Raw genomic sequence first — 20,660 nt, 5'->3', positions numbered from 1 at the left:
CTCTGGGAAAGCTTTCGCAGGTCATAAAGTATCTCTCGAGTTTATAGAGCGTTTTCCCTCACGTGGCAAGATTCGTGTAAATTTTTTTATTGGAACAAAGGAATGTGCTTACATAAAAATAGATTCAACTCCAACAATTGGTTTTGGACACCAACATACTGTTGCTATAGTAACATATACTGTCACGAAAATGATAGCAACGTGTTCACCAATGATTGGTTCTCTTAAGAACTAATTGAAACACTATACCGTGAAGCCCCTTCTATTGAGTTCCTTGCTTGAAATATAAAGTTTGACTTTCTTCAGTTTATATAAAAACTGACAATGCTATATGGAACTCACAATGGGCAGTAACAAAATAGCGACAATAAAATGAACTGCTGAGAACTTGTTGCCAGGCCCTATGGGCTACATTCTCAGAAGGCCGTGAACTGAACCGTTGTATTGTGTTTGACCGTTTTTAAGTTGGAGCACAAAACTCCCGGGAGACAGAAGCAGATTAATTTCTAAAAATAAAGAAAAAGAAGGTACGAAAAGGTTGACTCTCAGCCTTAGTACTGAAGATGGCGGTGTGGGCCCCTGACATTCCCCTCTTCATTTTGCTAGTTAGATCTCAAAATCGAAATAGCTCAAAATGAATATTTAAAAAAGTTGTTTTTGTGTAACATGCATCAGCCCATTAGTTGCATTGTTTACATGTAGGAAAGTTTGGTTTCTTACATAAATACTCCAGATAATAACTATTGCATAATATGAAATTAAGGGCTACTCAAGGAATCTTTATATCACCTCTGATTACTTACTTACCTTCATGTTTGAAGGACAGTTTAAATTAAATGTTTGCAAACGCGACATAAGAAACGGAAATATACGCTTACCTTACCTAGAGTGGATCAAAAACTATTGCATAATATGAATTAAGGGCTACTCAGGTCATGCTTATATCACCTCTGATTACTTACGTAATCATTTACGTTGAATTCTGATTGGTTTACGTTCCCTTAAGGTGGCCGAACACAGTTTTCAAGAGCCTACGCCTAATTCACCATTACTTTTAAGCTATTTATGCTTTGGCGCTCGTTTTTTGCAAGAGTCAAGGTTAACCACAGAAAAGTTTATTTTCGCATTTTGGGTAAGGTGTGTGTGCTGTTGCCATGGCAACGGGGCTGGTTAAAAACAAGGCTTAAAAAATGGTTTTTGTTTATTTAAAAAACAATCCAGTCGTTAGATTTTTTTCATCTTTTGCCCACTACGAATTGACATTAAATCCCTTCTGTCAACACTGTTCTAATAAAATTTTGACATAGGCGATTTTCGTAATTCGCCGTAAATCGTTTTCACCGCATGTTCTGTATTATTAAAAATTCCCTACGCCAAAATTCAGATTTTTTGCGATAGATCATTCACGCGGTTTCTGAACTATTTTTTTGCCAAATTTCTTGAAATTCTAACGACTGGATCGTCAGAAATCCGCAAGTTTCTGCAAAAGTAATCGGTCTCAATTTTTCGAGCAACTGCGCATGCGCTGCATTTAACTGGGTTCTTTCGGTAACAAAGAGAAAGCTGAGAATTGCTGGTTTCTTTGCGTCGTTACCTTTTCTAACATATCTTTGTAATAAAAGACTAAAGCCATCAATACACTGCGTTCAATAATAGAGAAAAAATAGCACAGATAGTGCGGGTGTTGAGTAAATAAAATGATCGCTCTTTGCAATCCTTGTGCGCGCGCTCAATTGCATCAGCAAAAGCGCGCGAGAAAACTGTGTTCGGCCACCTTAACAGTTCGAATTTCGCAATATGGACTGCTAAGATGGACCGGTCACGAATTAATTCGGCGAATTGCGTTTTCAATTTTCAATTCATTGCGAAAAAAATAATCAGTTTTTGGTTAGTGGAAATCTTTTTACCTTCATGTTTGGAGCACAATTTCGGTTAAAAGTTCGCAAACACAATGGCTTTCTTACCTAGAATGGATCGCCGAGACACATCAATGTAGCAGTAGATTTTAAAAAGAGCCATTATAATAAATTCTTTATTGAACTAACTTGTTCGGTCCGTATTAGAGAATATTGGTTTCGTTCTTTTCTTTGCAAGTTTATGGACCTCACCTGCTGCTCGGTTCATAAACCTGCAAAAAATAGAACTCGACCAATATTTCTCCAATACGAACCTCACGTTAGTTCGATAACATTATATGTACCAGGAAGTTTAAATAGTATATACGTGTGTTCAAACGCGATTTTCTCATCAAATTTTATTAAAAAGTGTTCATACTGAAATAAACTTAAGGATATGGTGTAGCTTACAACTGCAATATTCTTTGCGGTCAACAAGTAAACAATATATAAACAAAGACATAAATCGATTAACAACCACCCGTGAGGTAAACCTTGTATTAACGTGATGCCATTAAGTATCATTTACGGTTGTTTCGTTGGGTAATTTCAAAACGGTAATTTAGAACAATCAAGGTTGACAAAGATGGTTCTTATATAATAAGAACAAAAGTAATATAAGTGTTGAGTTTTTGGGCGAAGGAATGACACCAACATGACGGTGCAAAGACGTTTTGTTTCAAAGGACAAGTAATTCATATATTTTTAAGGGTGCCGCTTCAAATTTCACTCGCGAGGTTAACACATCACTCAGAAATATGAAGATGTTTAGGATCGAGTTTATTTTGATCATAAATATGTACTTCACTGCTATCGCCATATCAGAGGATCTTGAGATTTTCAGAGTAAGATCTGATGGGGACGACGGATGGCAGCAAGGCACAGATTCGTTCAAGATCCCTCCATCATTGTGTGATCAAGATAAAAGCGATTCCATAAACTGTGCAAGATTCAACGCTGATGTTAAAAGTGAACATGGTGAAAGGTGCTTTTGTTCATGCTCCGACGAGGATGCAACTTTGATGTTTAGTAATAATGAATGGAGATGTTTAAAGAATGATAACCTCCGTATCTTGCTTGGTGAGTAAATAATCCTCTTCGGCTTAATTGACTTAGAAGCTGATTTTCTTAAAGAATGAATCATGATAATCCGAAAATGTTCATTGTGTCGAAATTCAGACAAGAATCAGCAAAACTAGAAGTTACATTTCGGAAAGAACAAAACCGTCATCAGACTAGAATATGCAAGCATGGTAGCTCTTAAATTTGGTGTTAATAATAACAATGAAGAGACAAAACAAAAAGTAATACTCATGAGAAAAGTTCTCTGTTGGATCTGAGTCCTTTGTTGAAGGAAGGTGTCAGGCGTTTGATGTAGGATGTCCCTTAGAGGAGAAGAGTCTAATTGCTGTGGTGTTGGTTCTGACTAACTGTGTAAAGTATTCTTTGTTACAAGAATCAGGTGGAAATTAAAACTGTCAGAATTCAAGATATACAGTAGATTGCACAACACGCTATCTCTGACAAAGAGAGTGCAATATACAAACATTTGCACACTTATGAGTATCTAATTTTCATACGTAATGTTTTGTTAACACCGTATTTAATAGCTACCTCGTGTGCATAATGTAGTCTGATGACGGTACAGTTCTTACCAAAATATAACTTCGAGTTTTGCCAAGTGAATTTCGACACAATGAACATTCTCGGATCATCGTCTTTTCTTTATGTACTAAAACTATCAGCAGGGGTACTGATTCTTCGAAAAGCTCTTATTATTCAATCAATGATTGGACACATAAAAAGCACACGAAATGTTTCATTAGATGCGCAACAATGAGAGAAATGAGTGAAATGCTTTAATACTTAATTAATACGTCAATTTATCGAATGTTTTTTTACTGCATATTTAGCCTCAGTCATTTAGCTCCAACTTCAACAAAGACATAAGTTATTCAAAGTTTAGTTTACTCTAATTTGTTGTTCCGTTTTCCCTGAGCAATAAACTTCTCAGATCAACTAGTTAGGATATTAAACCGCCACAGAGCCATAATAAACTCGCAAGTATATTGCGCTATGAGTTCCCTAATTACTTTTATAACAACTCGATACACATCAATGGATGAATAAATAAATAATTAAACAAGCGTATGTAGTCTTAGATTTAGACGATTTCGTACGGGTCTGTTAAGGAGTTCCTTCAGTTAAGAGTTCTTGATTTCAATGATACATTTACGGTTGAATCCATTTTAGCTGAATGACTGAGAATATCAAACTATTATGTTAAAAGGACTTGATATTGCTACTCAGCGTAAATATTTAATTAAAAAAAATGAGAGTGAAAATTATCCAGCTTTTAATTTGTCCTGCTAAGAAGGTGACGATATAGCTTTGTAACAGAAAAAAATAGTAGTCAAGGCTTTTTTGGATGCTTTAAACTATAAGAGCTTTTATTCAGTCAAGAAATGCGCCTTAGTTTTTTCCATGAAACGAATTTCACAAAACACTAAGACACACATTCAACGAAGCCAGACAGTAGGATAACACTTCCCTTAAGGAGGCACTGACTTGTAGTCCTGGCAACAGACAAACGTCCTTTTCAATAAAGAGAAAACTGGACCAAATAGCTTCAAGTGAACACGTGAACATTGCATTTCAATTACACATATAGAGGGAACACCTGGGGGGCGTTCCTCACGACGTATCTAAGTTAGCCTCGATCAAGGCGCTTAAATCACTCGTAATGCATTTTTTCGTAGGATATGACCAGCTGACGTACACTGGTTTTGGTGAGGATCAGAATGAGGATGATGATGATGATGATGACGATAATGATGATGATGATGACGATAATGATGATGAGGACAATGACAATAAACTACGCATGTTGAACATTAGCGACCGCAGACCATTGTCCCTAGCGCCATGGCCTCAATGTGTTGTAGATGAAGACACGTCTTTGTATATCGGATGCGATGGTTCAGAAGTTCCATTCAGGAGCAGCCTGTTTACAATCCAGAAAACTAATCAAGATATTCCTTTCGTTATCAAGGTGATAAAAATAATAATAATCATCATGATAAAATCTCGTCATTGTTTCTATCAATAGTATATCAATATCAGTGCAAAATTTTCACATTTTTTGTATTTAATTAATCCTTGATTATTCTTATTTTCATCGCACATTGTTAAACCATTTATTGGTCATTTTCAATTGGTATTCTTGTGCAACTGACGATGAATGAGATTTCATCCAAGACATGTTTTGCTATTTAATGTGAGATGAACTTCAAATACCAGGGGCGTAGCCAGGATTTTTCAAAGGGGGGATCAAACTGTGCCAGATTACTTACCAGATTGTCATGACGTTTTCGCCACCTGTGGGTTGTTTGCTTAAAAAAGGCTTCCAAAAGGGAGAGGGGGTCACGTGCATCCCAGGACCCCCCTACTTACGCCCCTGAATACATCGTGTAGTTTGTGAAAACTTTAAACGCAAAGAGCCTGCTCGCAGACTAAAAGCATTATCATACTTTGCACTGCTAAGAAGCCTTGGTATGTCAATAGTCCACTAATATAACATTTTTGCTTTTTATTTTGTGTGATTTTCTTATATTAAATACATTTGGCTAGCTTGATCAATGCCCTCTTTCTCATAAGTTCAACAACCCACGGAACTTTTGTTATCAATTCAATCCATGCCTTAAGGAAAAAAATATCAACTTTCGAATGTTGCAAAGGGCAGTTGTCAATAAACCCCCAATTTAGCTATTTTTATAATTTTGAAAAGGGGTTTAAACGATACTAAAACGTGCTTTCCGTGATTATTATAACAATATTTTTTCCAAGTTTTTTTTTGAGTTAGTTTAACTGGTATTAGTTCATATAAGCAATTTAATATCGTTTTAAAATGCAGTTTTTCCTCATATATATTTTTTTAATTTTCATACTTAAAAAGCGTATTCTGTGTCCAACCTAGGCAAGTAAATCTTATATCGTTTAAGAACAGCTTTTGATTCAGATTATTGTTTTTGTTTACAGGTTAACGAGGGCGTTTCAGATGCCGAGTTTTTAAGAGGACGAATCATCAACTTAGGGATCCGCTGTTCTGTTAGTGAAACCATCATTAGAAGAAAGAGATTGTTATTCAAATATGAAGGAAACCTCACATGTAAGTGCAATTTCCTTTTTATGCTTCCACCCGGTGGGGGGGGGGGGGGGGGGGAGGGGGACTACTCCCAGGAAAATGTTTTTAAAACCCTTACGCTATTTAAGACAAAAATCTGCGATTTTCCATACTCTATTTATGACCTGACCAAAAATTCAATACCCTAATTAAGACCTGGCCTTTAAATAAATACCCTGTTTAAGACCTGCCTTATCAGCTAGTTACTCAGTTCAGACCGATGTTAAAGACATTGTTAAGGGCCTTTGTTTATGGTCTTATCCATAGGGATGAAAAAGTAGATTCTTCTACAAAGCATAACCAATTCAAGGGTAGAATGCAAAAACCATACCATGAGACCAAAATGGCAAAAATCGATACCCCACTTCTGACAAATACGGCTAAAAGACCAAACCCTTTGGGGCCGCACATACCTATATAGCCCATATAAGGAGGTAACTCCAGGCTTCCATATTGTATCAATACATTATATTTTTTTTGATAGTTAAACGAAGCTTAACATAATCCTGCTGTTGTTTTGTCATTCAAGGTCCTATATCAACTTCCATTGTACAGCCGTCAGTCACAACTAAGTCGCTATACGCAACTTTGACATTATCTCCATCAGCAACCACCAGCCCGACACCAGCGCCTTCACCTATCATCTCTATCGTTTTCCCGACAGTCACCGATATTCCACGGACAGCCTCCGACTCTTCAGCGACAGTCTCGTATACTCCATCAACGGATCCCGAAATTTCGTCGACCGTTTCTGATACTCCACCGACTGTCCCCGATATTGTGCCGACAATATCCTATACTTCATCGACTGTTTCTGTTGTTCCAACACCCGTCTCTATTGCAGTCTTCAGTACTTCGCCGACCACCACCAATACTACAACGACTGTTTCCGAGGTTCAACCGACCGTTTCCGATACTCCACAAAAAGCTTTATTTCCTTCACCGACGACGCAAGATACGATGACAGTCTCCCCCTTTGAGGTAAGGAAAAAGTGATTGCAAAAGAAGATAGATTATGTTTCCTGGCCGAACTCGAGGGCGCGATAAAAACTTATCATAGTAACACTTAACATTCGTCAGCTACTTTTAGCTAAAAAATTGCGGATAACTCGAGATGTACCATATATCTTTACAATGGTAGATATCTACTCTACTGTACCAATAAACCAGTCTAACTAAGTGAAACAGAACTTTGAATATGTTGTGACAGACGTGATGTCTGTTTTTGATAAAACTATAGTGAGGTGAACGTAAGATTTTTGATCCTAAGAGAAGTAATTAAGCTCACAGTATACTATTAAAAGTTCTACTGAATTTATCATGCATATCGCCAATAAGATTTGATAGCGTTTCGAAAGAGTGAAACTTTGGAGAAAAATGGCATTATTAAATTTCAATCAATTCAACTACCTTTCGACGATCACATAAAAAAAAAGAGAAGCTTGGTCATGAGATTACAACTAGTTCTCAAATTCTTAACCTCCTGTGCATACTCCGTTACCTCGTCACACAATCTTTCCTCCTATGAAACGCGTGACGAACTCAAAAAGCATCTTCGTAGAAGGTTATTTCAATTTTGGCAGCGAATGCGTTTTATTTTATCGTTTCCAGGTCCCGGCCCGCCCTAGCCCCGGCAGCGCACAGAGAGCAGATAATAATTCAACATCTTTTAGCTTGGGCCTTATTGTGGGGCTTCCCGCCTCCCTTTTAGCAGTTGTTGTCTTTGTTAGTGTCTTGGTTTATCGACACCGCCGTATAAAGTAAGTGAATGGGCTACCTCGTGCCTGTGTTAAAATGACTTTTCGTGTGAAACCATTAATTTGAAAATGGTTCCCCCCATAAGTTCATTTTCATGCCAATCAGACTCACTTTCATATCAAAGGTTCTGCACGGGGACTCGTTTTGAAACAGAGGCACATGGTAACTCTGAAATGACCTACATGCATTCTGACTTAAGATAAATCATTTTATAACTCTCTTCTGGTTGAATGGCACTAGCACTGATTTTACTTCGATGTACTACGAGGCTTTAACACCTGTAGCTTGGCTGGAGAACCACCTTAAGACAGCTCACGACAATGATAGAGCATGATTTGTCCTTACATTTGATAACATCCTTACCAAATGCGTTTTTATTGTACAATATCTTGTAGATCCTTTTCATAAATGGCTGCCAATTATAAATTCTTTTCGTGGCTAGAAATCTCGGACACGTACGCGCAGTTGAAAACGCCAGATTAAGAAAAAGCGAGTCGCGCAATTCCTCGCGACTTAGAGATTTACTGAGAAAACAGATTTAACATCCCACTTACCTCCTTACTCCAGTGCAAAGTCCCAAATGTTCACTGACTGTCTTTTGGTTTAACCGAGACCCAAAACCTGCAAAACCGTACAGCGAAATCCACCAGAAAAGTAGTACACTTCTTTGCTGTTTCCTTGATCTGCCGTGTTGTTTTTCGCTGGGTAACCTGGCTTCTAGGTTCCAGTCTCTTTTTAAGTCTATTCGCCTCCAAAAATTAAATATATGGGGCATCTGAGACTGTGCTCTCTCGATGGCGCTACGACGGGACGCAAAAATCAAAGCAAAGAATCAGAACTGAACACAGTCAAACATAAATTTATCTGTATTGGCCGTTTGCCAAACACTCAAATAAATTACTTTATAGAAATGCCCCACTAAACTTTGAATCAGTGAAAAACCCGATCTATCTCTTCCCACGAGTACGCATTGCTCGGTGTGATGCCATGTTGTTCAATTGCGTGTTTCTTGCCAGCCACGTACGAATTTAACTTCTGTGAGTGGCAGATCAAATCTTAGCATCTCCCACTGCTGTCCGAGATTTCTAGCTATGGTTAGTATTAAAATAAGCCTGAATAACCTCGTTTTTGAGTTGATAATTCAAAAGAATTTTTACTCCCAAACGAGTTTAGTGAGGATAATTTAAATGCACACAAAAGGAAAAGGGTCTATATTCACTACAAATAATCAATTCTACACTCTTTGAACAACTAGGTGTAAAAAACTTTCATTAAATACATAATAATATTCAAAAAGTTGCAACCTACTCCACAACCTTTTTAAAATTCCTAACATAACTGTGTAAATATGTGAATTTTTATTTTTTGAAGGTATTGTTTTTGGTTATTTACTGACCTCTTTGATTTATATTTATTTATTCATTTATTTATTTTTTATTGTCTATGAATGAAGCAGAATGGGACAATTTCAAAGGGAGCTATAGTTACCTGCTAATCAAGCATGAACGTGTGTAGGTATATTCATGATCTGTAAATTTTTCAGTCTCTACAGGGGCAATCACTCCTCGAGGACCAACAGTGAAAAAGGAAAGGTAATAAAGTTTGATATATTTAGTAATATGAACTGCAATCTATTTTGTCATACCCTATTGGTCGCGTTCCATGTCATTCTCTAATCTGCACTGCAATTGTTTCAGGCAACGGTGATTATGAGCTCACAAACAAACTCAGGGTACCAGCTGGATGATAACAGCGCTTACGAAGAAGTAGAGGTTACAAAGCCACGTAAGTAAACGGCGCCATTGACAACAGCAACAAAAAAAACCAAACAACGAAAACAGGGGAATACATAAAAAAACCCAATAAAAACAACGACCGACAACCAAGCGAAAACACCAACAGCACAAAGACAACTACAAAGACAACAACAACAACAACAACAACAACAACAACAATAAAAGCACATGGACAACTACAAAGGCAACTACAACAACAATAAGAGCAACAATAACAGCGCTCTAGCTGCAATAACAATAAAATGACAACAACCGCAATCGACATTTCAGTGAAACAAACAGAAGAAAAACGGTCACATCAAAAACAAACAAACAAACAAACAAACAAACAAAAAAAACAATGTAAACAACAACTATAACCACCGGAAAACTAACAAAAACATGATAAAACAACATGACCAAAGTGAATATATAAAATAACCCATATAAATACACTGCGGTTAATGAATCAAGGGATCTATCGGAGTCATATAAAACTATAGTAGAGAGTTGTCGTTTATCGTAGAGTGAGTTTTCTCTGCTATATTTTTTTTATTTATCTATTCATTTGATTTATTTTATATGACTGAAAAATTACGTCATTGTGATTGGCTGAGAACTGGCCAATTTATTGTCAATTTTTTAATTGGACTGCACTGCTCTTACGGCGGGTGCTCGTTCGTAATTTCGCAGTCATATAATAAATGAGTAATCGCGTTGATACTCGAGCATGAGAATTAACACTACTCATGATATTTGAATATTTTTTTCAATATCATTCACTTATCCTTAATAGCGTCGCGCATAATTGCTAAAAATAGATTACGTCACCAGAGACCCCCCACATGACTCAGACGATTACCTATATTGGCTTATTACTGCGCCTTTCAACAACATGCAGACTCTAAAATTCAAAGCTCAGCCGACAAAATTAATGCGTTTTTCGCTAGCGTCAATCAAATGTTCGGCGGCTCCTCCCAGCTTCCGACTACTGCCGAGCGCGAGGTAATCAAATCGTTGAGCACAGTTCAGACAACGAAACAGTGTTCGGCAGTAGTCAGAAGCTGGGAGGAGCCGCCGGACATTTGATTGACGGTAGCGAAAAACGCATTTGTCGGTTGAGCTTTGAATTTTAGAGTCCGCATGTTATTGAAAGGCGCAGTAACTTTGACATCGTTCTGTTTTTCAGCAATTTATGCGTCAAACTATGAAGAGCCACATTTTAACAGCGAAACACAATTTTCTGACCATGACTCTCAGGCAGATCACACATACGCTCCTCTGAACTTTTCTGACAGTCAGAATCTCAACGGTCACGGAAATATCCAAGGGCAACTCTACAGAACGCTGGAGAATCCTGGTTATGAGAAAGATGCAAAGTCCCAAGCTTATGTTCGTGCTATTAGACCTATTAGCATGGAACAACCTGTTTATAATCTCATCGAGGAGTTTTCAATGCCAGGAGAGGATGGACCTGAGCAAGATGGCGTTAATAACCAGGAGGAGGAACCTCATCTTGAACCTGTAGATTCTGACGGAATTGTCCATTATAACGCAGGATCTCCCGCAGAGCCAGTTTACCACACTTTGGAAGAGTTACACAAAGAAACTCAGTGATTATTCTAAGTTCATCAATGAACCAATCTATAACGTTTTTGATCAGGAGCTTTATCCATAAGTCCTAGCAGAAGGCAATAATTATGGTTTAGAGGGATGGAATAGACAGGAAGACAAATAAACAACCATTGCATTTGTTCGTTCAGATGAGATTCAGACGAAAACGCGTTAAAGAAATATCGAGGTGTTAATAATGTACAGTCTTGAACGTACCCTAAAAATTGAACGGTGAAGGAAAACAAAGTAAACAGATGTCTTAGTTGTTGCTATACATGTATCAGAGTTCGTATAAAGGGGATTGAAATAAATAGTTTTGTTAGAAGTACTTTGACCATCAATTTTTTATGGGTTGATATAGATCTTTTGCTCTATAACGTTCTTGAGTAGGAGCCTTGCCCATAAGTCCTAACAGAAGGCAATAAATATGGTTCCAGACCATTTGTGTAATGCTTCGTTCAGGTCAGATTCACACGAAAACATATTAAAGAAATATCGAGGTGTTAATAATGTACAGTTTTGAACATACCCTCTGTATTATGGATAAGAACAAAACTTCAACGGTGAAGGAAGACAAAGTTCACAAATGTCTTAGTTGCTGCTATACATGTATAAGAGGCCGTATATATATAAACCTGCCAATAAAGGGAATTGAAATAAATAGTTTTCTTATGAAGTATTTGATCATCTTCATTTTGCTGAGTTGATATAGGTCTTTTGTTCACTGAACAGAGTTGATGTAATATATCAAACACTCGAGAGAGTGTTTCATCGGGATATCCAAACGCCGAGAAGAGAGTTGAAAATACGACGCGCAGCGGAGTATTTTTGACGAAATTCGAGGTGTTTGGATAGCCGCGATGAAACACTCTCTCGAGTGTTTGATATATTACATCAACTCTGTTCAGTGAACAAAAGAGCTATATCACTGTCTCGTCAGAATCTATTCTAATTAAGACTGGTTATCCAAACCTCCTTCACGGCTGTGATTCTCTTTGTTTTAAATTGATGAATTATTGATGAGTTTGAGAAGTACATTATTTACCACTCCTGATTTGGTACAAAATAGAGTTTCACTAATTTGAACCTTTCAGATTCTGGGGTCTTGCGCAAAATTACCGCATTTAAGCTTTGCTAAAAAAATAAACTAACTAAAGAGAAAACAGTTTTGTTTTGATATATGGACGAACCTCGTCCTTACGAACACCCACGCGTAATACCGACAGCTCTATCTAAATAACCGACCGCTCACTTGGTTCAAGAACGACTAGATATTTTAAAAGAAGCTTGACTTTATCTGTTTATCCCGATTAGTAACTCCTAAATTTCGATTGAACTTTTTTGGTACTTATTCCATGCAGTATTTTGGTCAGCTGTTGGGTCATAACTCTTGAAAGCGATACACTCCTACTTTTTGTTATTGCAATGATTGTTTGCACATCACGAATCCTACACGTGATACTTGCGAAAGTTTTCTATTGAAAATGGCACCGCCTCCCATTAGCTGTGAAAGGGTTTTCAAGGGTTATGTATTCATGGGTTTAAAGTTAATGTCACGAAGTTTCATGTTAATCCTCAAAATATATTCACTAGGAAAGCTACCCGCAGAAATAAAATGAACAGCTGCAATTTGACATCGATCAATTCAAAGTTCCAAAACGCCATCGAGAAAGTAAAGGCATTTTTATTTTTTAAAATCGCGAAATTTTGAGAATCGATAATGGCTAGGTGGCAAAATATGACCCCACACCATATTCACTATCTTAATTTTATTGCTGCGATAAATGGTCCCACATCAGTCAATACTCAAGCAAACGTACACTTTTTCACGTCTGGTAAGCATCTATGTTCCTGTTTGTTAAGGTGTGTGAGTGAATTTTTCATGTGATGCCATCAAAATCATGTGACGTCATTTGGGCCGCAGCATTTAGCGACTTTTACTTGTAAAATATGAACTAAAGTTTAACTTGTTTATTTGCGCGCGGGCAATAAACAAGAGCAATCGCACGTGCACGATACAGGGACTGGTACTTTCCAAATTCTAATCAGCAATGCATGATGGGAGTCCAATATGGCCGACTTTCAAAAAGAAGAGTATTCTTTCAAAAAAGCGCTTGGCTGTCAAGTCGTTTTTTGACATCATGGACGAAGATTCAAACAAATGAAATATAGATACAAGCATTACTACAGCAATAGCAATGCCCACAAGACATTCTCGGTAATAAGGTTAAAAAGTCCCTCTCTTAATAAATCCATGAAGAATGACTACATTGTTATGCTTTTGAGCTCAGAGTAGGAGGAACTTTTCTAGAGAAAAAGAGCGCAGCTTTCTGGTCATTTATTTTGCATTACTCTTCAGAAATAAACAATAAATTAGAAAGTAACCCACGTCGAATGTTTCCATGTACATGTATTTCATTGGTGCGGTGATTCGATCGTTTTAATGTTCGAAAAAACAGTTATTTCTCAAAGATGCAAACTTTGCACAGCAGTCAAATATATTTAAAAATATCAGTTCAGCGATAAAGGTCCACTTGCTAAGACTGTTAGGAATTTTGTCTCCAGTTCAGCCTGAAGCTAACCGCTAATGACTTATTTTCATCAGTGCAATGAATGCATACGACCTTTAACAATATACCTTTAATTTCCCGAGCACAACCGAGGAGGTAAATTGGGATTTTCATTTCGTGTGCGACACAGCTTACAAACTGGGGTTGACACCGACAGACCAGATATAATTCTCTCAGTGAATAACGTCATCAGTTCTTTGGTTCTTGGGAACTCAAGATCATTTGTCTCTCTGGACAACAAGAGTGCAGTTGGAGCTTTCCACGTTTCATCAAATTAGAAATGAAGATAATATTTTTGGCTTTGATTGCGCAGTGTTGCATCAGCTTTGCATCAGTACAAGCCTTCAGTATAACCAGAGCAAGCCATGGCAGAGACGCTTTCAAGATACCTGCTCCAATTTGCAAGCGAAATGGCACCCAGTCAGGCAGCGATTGCAAATCTTTCTACGCTGTGGATGGAGCTCGTGATTGCTCCTGTATGTGTCCTGCCAGAAATGCGACGTTTGCTTTTCAATATTGGCGATGGTCGTGCGTTGAAAACCGGAAACTGAGGAGACAATTAAATCGGGGTAGGAAAATACTGTTTGTTTTAAAAAAAAATTCACATTACCTGGCTTTCAATAGAATATGTAGAAACAAAACTTTGAGCGTAGCCGGGGGGGGATTGGGGGGGGGGTCACACTGTGTCAAAGTAAGGGTACTCACCAGATTGTACATGTCATGTCGTTTTCGCCGCCTGTTGTAGGTTGTTTGTTTTCTTAAAAAAAGCTTACAAAAGGGGGGGGGGAGGCGTCACGGGCACCTCAGGACCCCCCTAGCTACGCCCCTGAAGGGACCCTTTAACTTGTAGATTTACTTATTTTCAGGTTGTCATCATAATTGTAGGGTATTGTTCTAAAAGGGCGCATTTTTTGGAACCTCATGCTTTTCGTTTTAGGCCGAAATTAGAATGCCCCAAAAATTTTGAAAGCGTACACAAGCATTGATATTTGAAAGAACATTAGTTCTCAGGAACCTTGAGCGTATATATTTTGGGGAAGGACTTCTTATTTTCGGTAGCAATTTTGGACGTTAAAAATTGGTGAGCTTATAACTGGAAAGAATTTACTTGTAAAGAACCGATTTTGGGCGCCAGTTCGTCAACAAAAGGATATCAGAATTTTTTCATCTTGAAACAGGCTACTGGTACTCATATGAACTCGACAACAGTTCTTTGAAATTGCTTTTAGTGTAAAAGTACAATGTACAATTTGATAAAATCCCGGAATAAAACCCCTAAACGGATCAGAAAAATGAACTGTGATCGATTTGTTGCTATCGACATCACCGATCTGCCAACAGCAAAACATATTTATGACATTGAAATGCTTTTAGAAAGCTTGATTTGAAATTTCTAGCTATCACTATGGTGTTTCTGAGAGAGCTTAATGGGTTGAAAAAGCGCTTTCTCTAGAGCAAGAAAAAACTTACAATTTTAATCTAGACTGTGTTTAAGCTGAATTTATTCTTTCTTGGAATCCGTTTTCGTTTGCATTCGAAATTAAGCAAATTGTTGTAACACATTTTTAGTCCCGAGATATATTTGCGTTGTTTTAACCCTTCAATTCTCTGTGAATCAAAAGTGCACTTATGCAATTAAGCATGAAAATGCTCCAAACCCCCCGAAAAAGAAAACAGCACCCAGAGGATCGCATCGAGCCAGAGTGTTATTTCAGTCAAGAAATTAAGTATGATAGTGAGAGCTCTACGATTTTTTATGTTTACTTTTTTTTTTATGAAACACCTCGTGCAGAACATATCGACGAAAGTTTGTTTTATTGACATTCTGTCGACAGACATAGATAACGTGCAAGGTATTGGGTTTGTTGTTAATGTTGCCTTGTGGAATCACCAAAACAAAGTATAGATTTGATTGAGGTGGAACACGGAAAGCTAATAGATTGCTCAAGGTAATTAAACGAGGCCTAATTTTGGTTTCGTTACGAGACTTTACAAGTCAATACGCCTCAGTAATGTATGAAAGATCATCCCTTTTGTGAACAAAACTTATAAGGAATGCGCTGTTACGAAAATAGCGTATTCGAACCCATGGCCCGGTTGATTAGAGTCATGCACTGATATCGCAGAGATAGTGCCTTCGAATCCCGTTCAAGCTTGATATTAATTTCGCTTTATTTTTTTCGAAAGTGTCCAAGTTGCGTTCACACTGCGATGTTCTTTCATGTGACATGTCTTTCTCTCGCAGTTCAACTATATGATATTATATATTCACTTGCTTAAACCGCAGTGACTGGAACCTAAAATCAAAGCAGCCTAAAAATTGTCTGTTGGTATGTAAACATACTGTATTTTGTTAAGAATTCCAAGAAGAAGAAACCTTCAGTGAAAACATAGCTTTTTCAAGGGAGAGAAACAATAACAAGAAAAATTCATAATCAAAGTATAATTATCTGTACATTCACGGGAGAAGAACATTGTAATAGATTACGAACACAGAAATGAAAAAAAATTACTTGTCTTATAATAGGTCACTATAATTTTTACAAGATTCGTTATCTGTGAAGACGGTCAGTTGTAATGCAAACGTTATATTAACTACGAAAATTATGCATGAATAAACACAGCTTCTCGGCTACTTCTCTATCATTTTTAATTCATAGGCTGTGGTTTTATTACTTCGTTTACCGTGGAGAACGCCGACAGACGTTTACCCACCCTAGCCTTTGGCGCGCGGAGAGAGATTTCACTGTGGTTTATTTTCTGGCAGTTCTGGACTTGCACATTGGATATTCGCTCTTCTTGGTATTTGGGATGCATGGGCTCGCAAATTTCCTTAAGACAGTACTACGACTCTGCGGTGAGACTTTTCACGCTTAGTCGCAGAAACTCGAGTGCTCCATACGTTCTGAGGGTAAGTGCACATTTTCAAATGAACTTGGCTTATCTTTAGCCTATTTCAAGAGCTTTGAGCTTTCAGGGGCAGATTTAGGGGCTGGATTGCGTGGCAAGTCATTCCCCTTTTGAAGAAGCAAAACATTTTACCTTGTGCATATATTTAGCGTCTACTCGTTTCTTCTATTTATTCGTTAGTTGGATTTAGTTTTTGTGGGTTTTGTAATTTATTAGGTAGTAACAGATGAAGAGCCATTTTTTTGTATGGATACTCTGTTAATAAACCATTACTAGTATTACTACTACTATTACTATTACTACTACTACTACTACTACTACTACTACTACTACTACTACTACTACTACTACTACTACTACTACTACTACTACTACTACTACTACTACTACTACTACTACTACTACTACTAATTTATTGATTTATAGTGCGCTTTTTAACATACCAGGTGATCAAATTATTGTTATTATTATTATTATTAAGACATAAAAACAATTGAAAGAGGTTATGAATATTATGGCAGAAATGTAGGCAAACTCCTTGGACAGATACCTCGTTGTAATTTTTACTTTGTGGCATTGCTAGAATTTCTAGTGAAATGGTTTTCAATTACGTTTCAATTCTCAAATTGCAACATTCTAGGAACATGCCCCATTGATTCTGCAACCCCAAGGTACCAACCACCCCCCTTCCTGAATACGCCCCTGAACTTCTTACAATATCCATACAATGCAAGACCGACAGGACACTTAAGACTTATACATAGACACTGAAGGGAACCTCGTGGCTTATGTGGTGATCTAACGGAGCTAATACTTCAAGAGTGTAATTAACAAGGTGAATGGATGTTGCGTTGGTTTCAACGGGCTCCAAGTGTTTTCATTCTGCCTCTTCAGTGATACTGTACGCGTAGAATGAAACTTTTGCAGTTGCACTTTTTTGTGGTTGGAGCGATTCAATTTTTGGGCTAACTTGAGACTTTCTCTAGGCCTTTTCTTCAAATTCCACGAAATTTGTGTAATAAACATGATAAAGAAATAAGAGGGCGAACACAATTTCAGAATTTTTTTGCCTGTTATGTCGAGGAGACGGTTTGCTAACTACGTTTAAACAGCGAGATAGTCAGAGTACCTATTGTAGTATAACACTGGCTGTTTTTAGACCTCTCTTAGACAGTGAGGGCACCAAATTCAAACGTGTGAGAAAGTATGAATTGGAGAGACTTGGTTTAAATAGATATGATTCTAAGTGAGTTTCTACTGCTCGATCTTTCATTTGCAGATTGTGTGTAATATTGCATAACTGCAAAAAAATGACGTGCAGAGATATCGTAACAAAACGAAGCTTTAACAAAACGTTTAACGATTATTTGCTGATTTGGTAATACAAAAAGGATATTTTTAACAATGTAGGAATAATCAAAAATATTTTCGTCGATGCTTAGTGTCTTCCTATATACGAGGACATTGATAATAAATAGGTATGATAGGAACACTTAAATGGGTCAACGATGTCCGAAGATGACCATATTTCCAAACACCCAGAGGGGAGTTAAAAATACGACACGCAGCGGAGTATTTTTGAAGAACGTTGAGGTGTTGGGAAATGTGGTCAAAAACCGCCTTGAGTGTTTGATATATTTTCTCAATTGAAACTAAAACTAAGGAGAAAACGGATAGATAAAATCGTAAAAATTTGTGCTAATTAAGATCAGATATCCAAACACCGTCACGGTCATGATTTCACTTGTTTAAACTTGATGAGTTATTAATGAGTTTGTGAAGTATCTTTACACATTGGCGAACTACGAAAATTTCTGTAGATATTCAAAAGATGATAGATTAACTGTACAGCTAGCTATCAAAATGCAGCGATTTTAAGGTACAGCTAAATCAAATTGTAAGAGAAGATGTGAAATTCAGTGAAATTTGTGATAAATGTGTGATCAAGAAACGGACATTGAGCTGCAATTTTAGAACCAAGATAACATTGCGGTTTCAATTATTTTGTTTTTTTTTTCGTTTCCCAGCTCAACTATGGAAAGGTCCATTTAGGTTTACAATATACCGCTATCAGCAGAACTGTGGAAGTTAATTTTAATAGCATATTACTTTTCCCACAGGTAAACAACAATATACCAGGGACAAATATATTCTGTGGGAAGATAATCAATTTGGTTATAGACTGCAGAGTGATACAGACTACACAACGAGTCCAATTTGATTCAGGCTGCCTTCTTTTCAAGCTTGAAGGAAATACCACATGTAAGTTCGACAGATCAACACCTAATCCGGGATACGGGGGAACTCCCATGTGAAAAGTTTGAAGATGCTCTTCGTCTCTCTTAGTGGTGAAAATCACATGCACGCATTTTGGTCTCACTTACATGTGGGGCGTTCAGGACGAAACGCCACTATTTTTAGCCGTCAAGGTTATTTTAAGGTTGCACTCGAGGAAATAATGCAAAACGCTGTCATTGTCCGTTTTAAAGCGGAATCCTTTAGCAGTCAACTATTACTCGAACCACAACCGGATTGGTCTCGTTTAGGGTTTAATTCAAATTTTCCGACGAGGATCCCCGACCTTTCCCACGTAGGTCTCCCTCCGCGGGGTACTAATATCAATCTAGTTCTTTATTTCCCCTTACAGTTGCCAAGCTGGCACAAGTGATGTCATTAGGAAAAGTATCATCCTAATAGGGGATAATGTCTTGATGTTTTACCAATGTCCCAGAATTAGCATTAGAACCATCGCATGATCTTCAGAATTTATGTCAAATCTAAGCTTTGGAAGTCCTTTATTCTGCTCCGGCAGAAAAAAATAATCATGCGTTTTTGTTAACTTCTTGGTAAACAGACACTCTAAATAGTTTTTTACAGACCGTATCAGCTGCGATATAATTTCGCTAAATTCCATTAATCGTTAGTGGAAGAAAATGGTTCTCCACTGGATTGAGTGATAACGGAGAAAAAAATTGTTGCTGTTGTTATTGTTGATATTTAAATGTATTTGTTTCGTTGTATTTCATTTACAGAACGCTGGAGAATCCTGGTTATGATGTAAAGATGTAAAGTCCCAAGCTTATTTTCCAGCTATTAGACGTATTAGAAAAATATTGTTGTAAGTTAATATAATATTAGGATTAGAATTTTAGGTTTAGGATCTTAGACATTTTATTAGACTTTATTTTACCTGAATTTTTTACCGTGTATAAATAATGATTAAAGATCAAAGATTAAAGATTAAAGAACAACCTGTTTATAAACTCATCGAGGAGTTTTCAATGCCAGGAGAGGATGGACCTGAGCAAGATGGTGTTAATGACCAAGAGGAGGAACCTTATCTTGAACCTGTAGATTCAGATGGAACTGCCCATTATAATGCAACATCGCCAGAAGAACCAGTTTACCACACTTTGGAAGAGTTACACAAAGAAACTCAGTGATTATCCTAACATCATCAATGAACCAATCTATAACGTTCTTGAGTAGGAGCTTTATCCATAAGTCCTAGCAGATGGCAATAATTATGGTTTAGAGGGATAGAATAGACAAGGAGATAAATAAACAAATAAACAACCATTGTATTTGTTCGTTCAGATGAGATTCAAACGAAAACACGTTAAAGAAATATCGAGGTGTTAATAATGTACAGTCTTGAACGTACCCTAAGAATTGAACGGTGAAGGAAAACAAAGTAAACAGATGTCTTAGTTGTTGCTATACATGTATCAGAGGTCGTATAAAGGGAATTGAAATAAATAGTTTTTTTAGAAGTACTTTGATCATCAATTTTTTTATGGGTTGATATAGATCTTTTGTTCACGGAACGGAGTTGATGTACATTTACCACTCGAGTTCTGCGTCAATGTAAACTGACCTGGTACTAAATAGAGTTTCAAGAATTTGAACTGTTTAGATTCTGGGGTCTTGCGCAAAATTACAGCATTTAAGCTTT

The 20,660-nt window shown here is 37.2% G+C and overlaps 2 protein-coding genes across 2 annotated transcripts; both read left to right on the top strand.

Moving 5' to 3' along the window:
* Positions 1–2,448: 2,448 nt before the first annotated feature.
* On the top strand, positions 2,449–11,888 carry LOC110053546 (uncharacterized). The gene is made up of 8 exons (XM_020759795.2): positions 2,449–2,975; positions 4,655–4,947; positions 5,934–6,063; positions 6,608–7,059; positions 7,690–7,838; positions 9,380–9,428; positions 9,534–9,621; positions 10,801–11,888. Exons 1-8 carry the CDS (start codon positions 2,654–2,656, stop codon positions 11,226–11,228), a joined length of 1,911 nt encoding a protein of 636 aa, XP_020615454.2. The 5' UTR covers positions 2,449–2,653; the 3' UTR covers positions 11,229–11,888.
* Positions 11,889–13,069: 1,181 nt separating this feature from the next.
* On the top strand, positions 13,070–20,481 carry LOC110068555 (uncharacterized). Its single transcript, XM_089276513.1, has 4 exons — positions 13,070–14,364; positions 16,456–16,706; positions 18,826–18,967; positions 19,738–20,481. Coding segments are annotated over exons 1-4 (684 nt in total). The 5' UTR covers positions 13,070–14,075; the 3' UTR covers positions 19,740–20,481.
* The last annotated feature ends 179 nt before the right edge of the window (positions 20,482–20,660 follow it).

The sequence above is a fragment of the Orbicella faveolata genome, unplaced genomic scaffold (assembly GCF_042242905.1).
Source record: "Orbicella faveolata isolate gen_17 unplaced genomic scaffold, um_ofav_v1 contig_4, whole genome shotgun sequence".
In the NCBI taxonomy this organism is placed as follows: domain Eukaryota; kingdom Metazoa; phylum Cnidaria; class Anthozoa; order Scleractinia; family Merulinidae; genus Orbicella; species Orbicella faveolata.
This window is presented reverse-complemented; position numbering and strand designations above follow the sequence as displayed.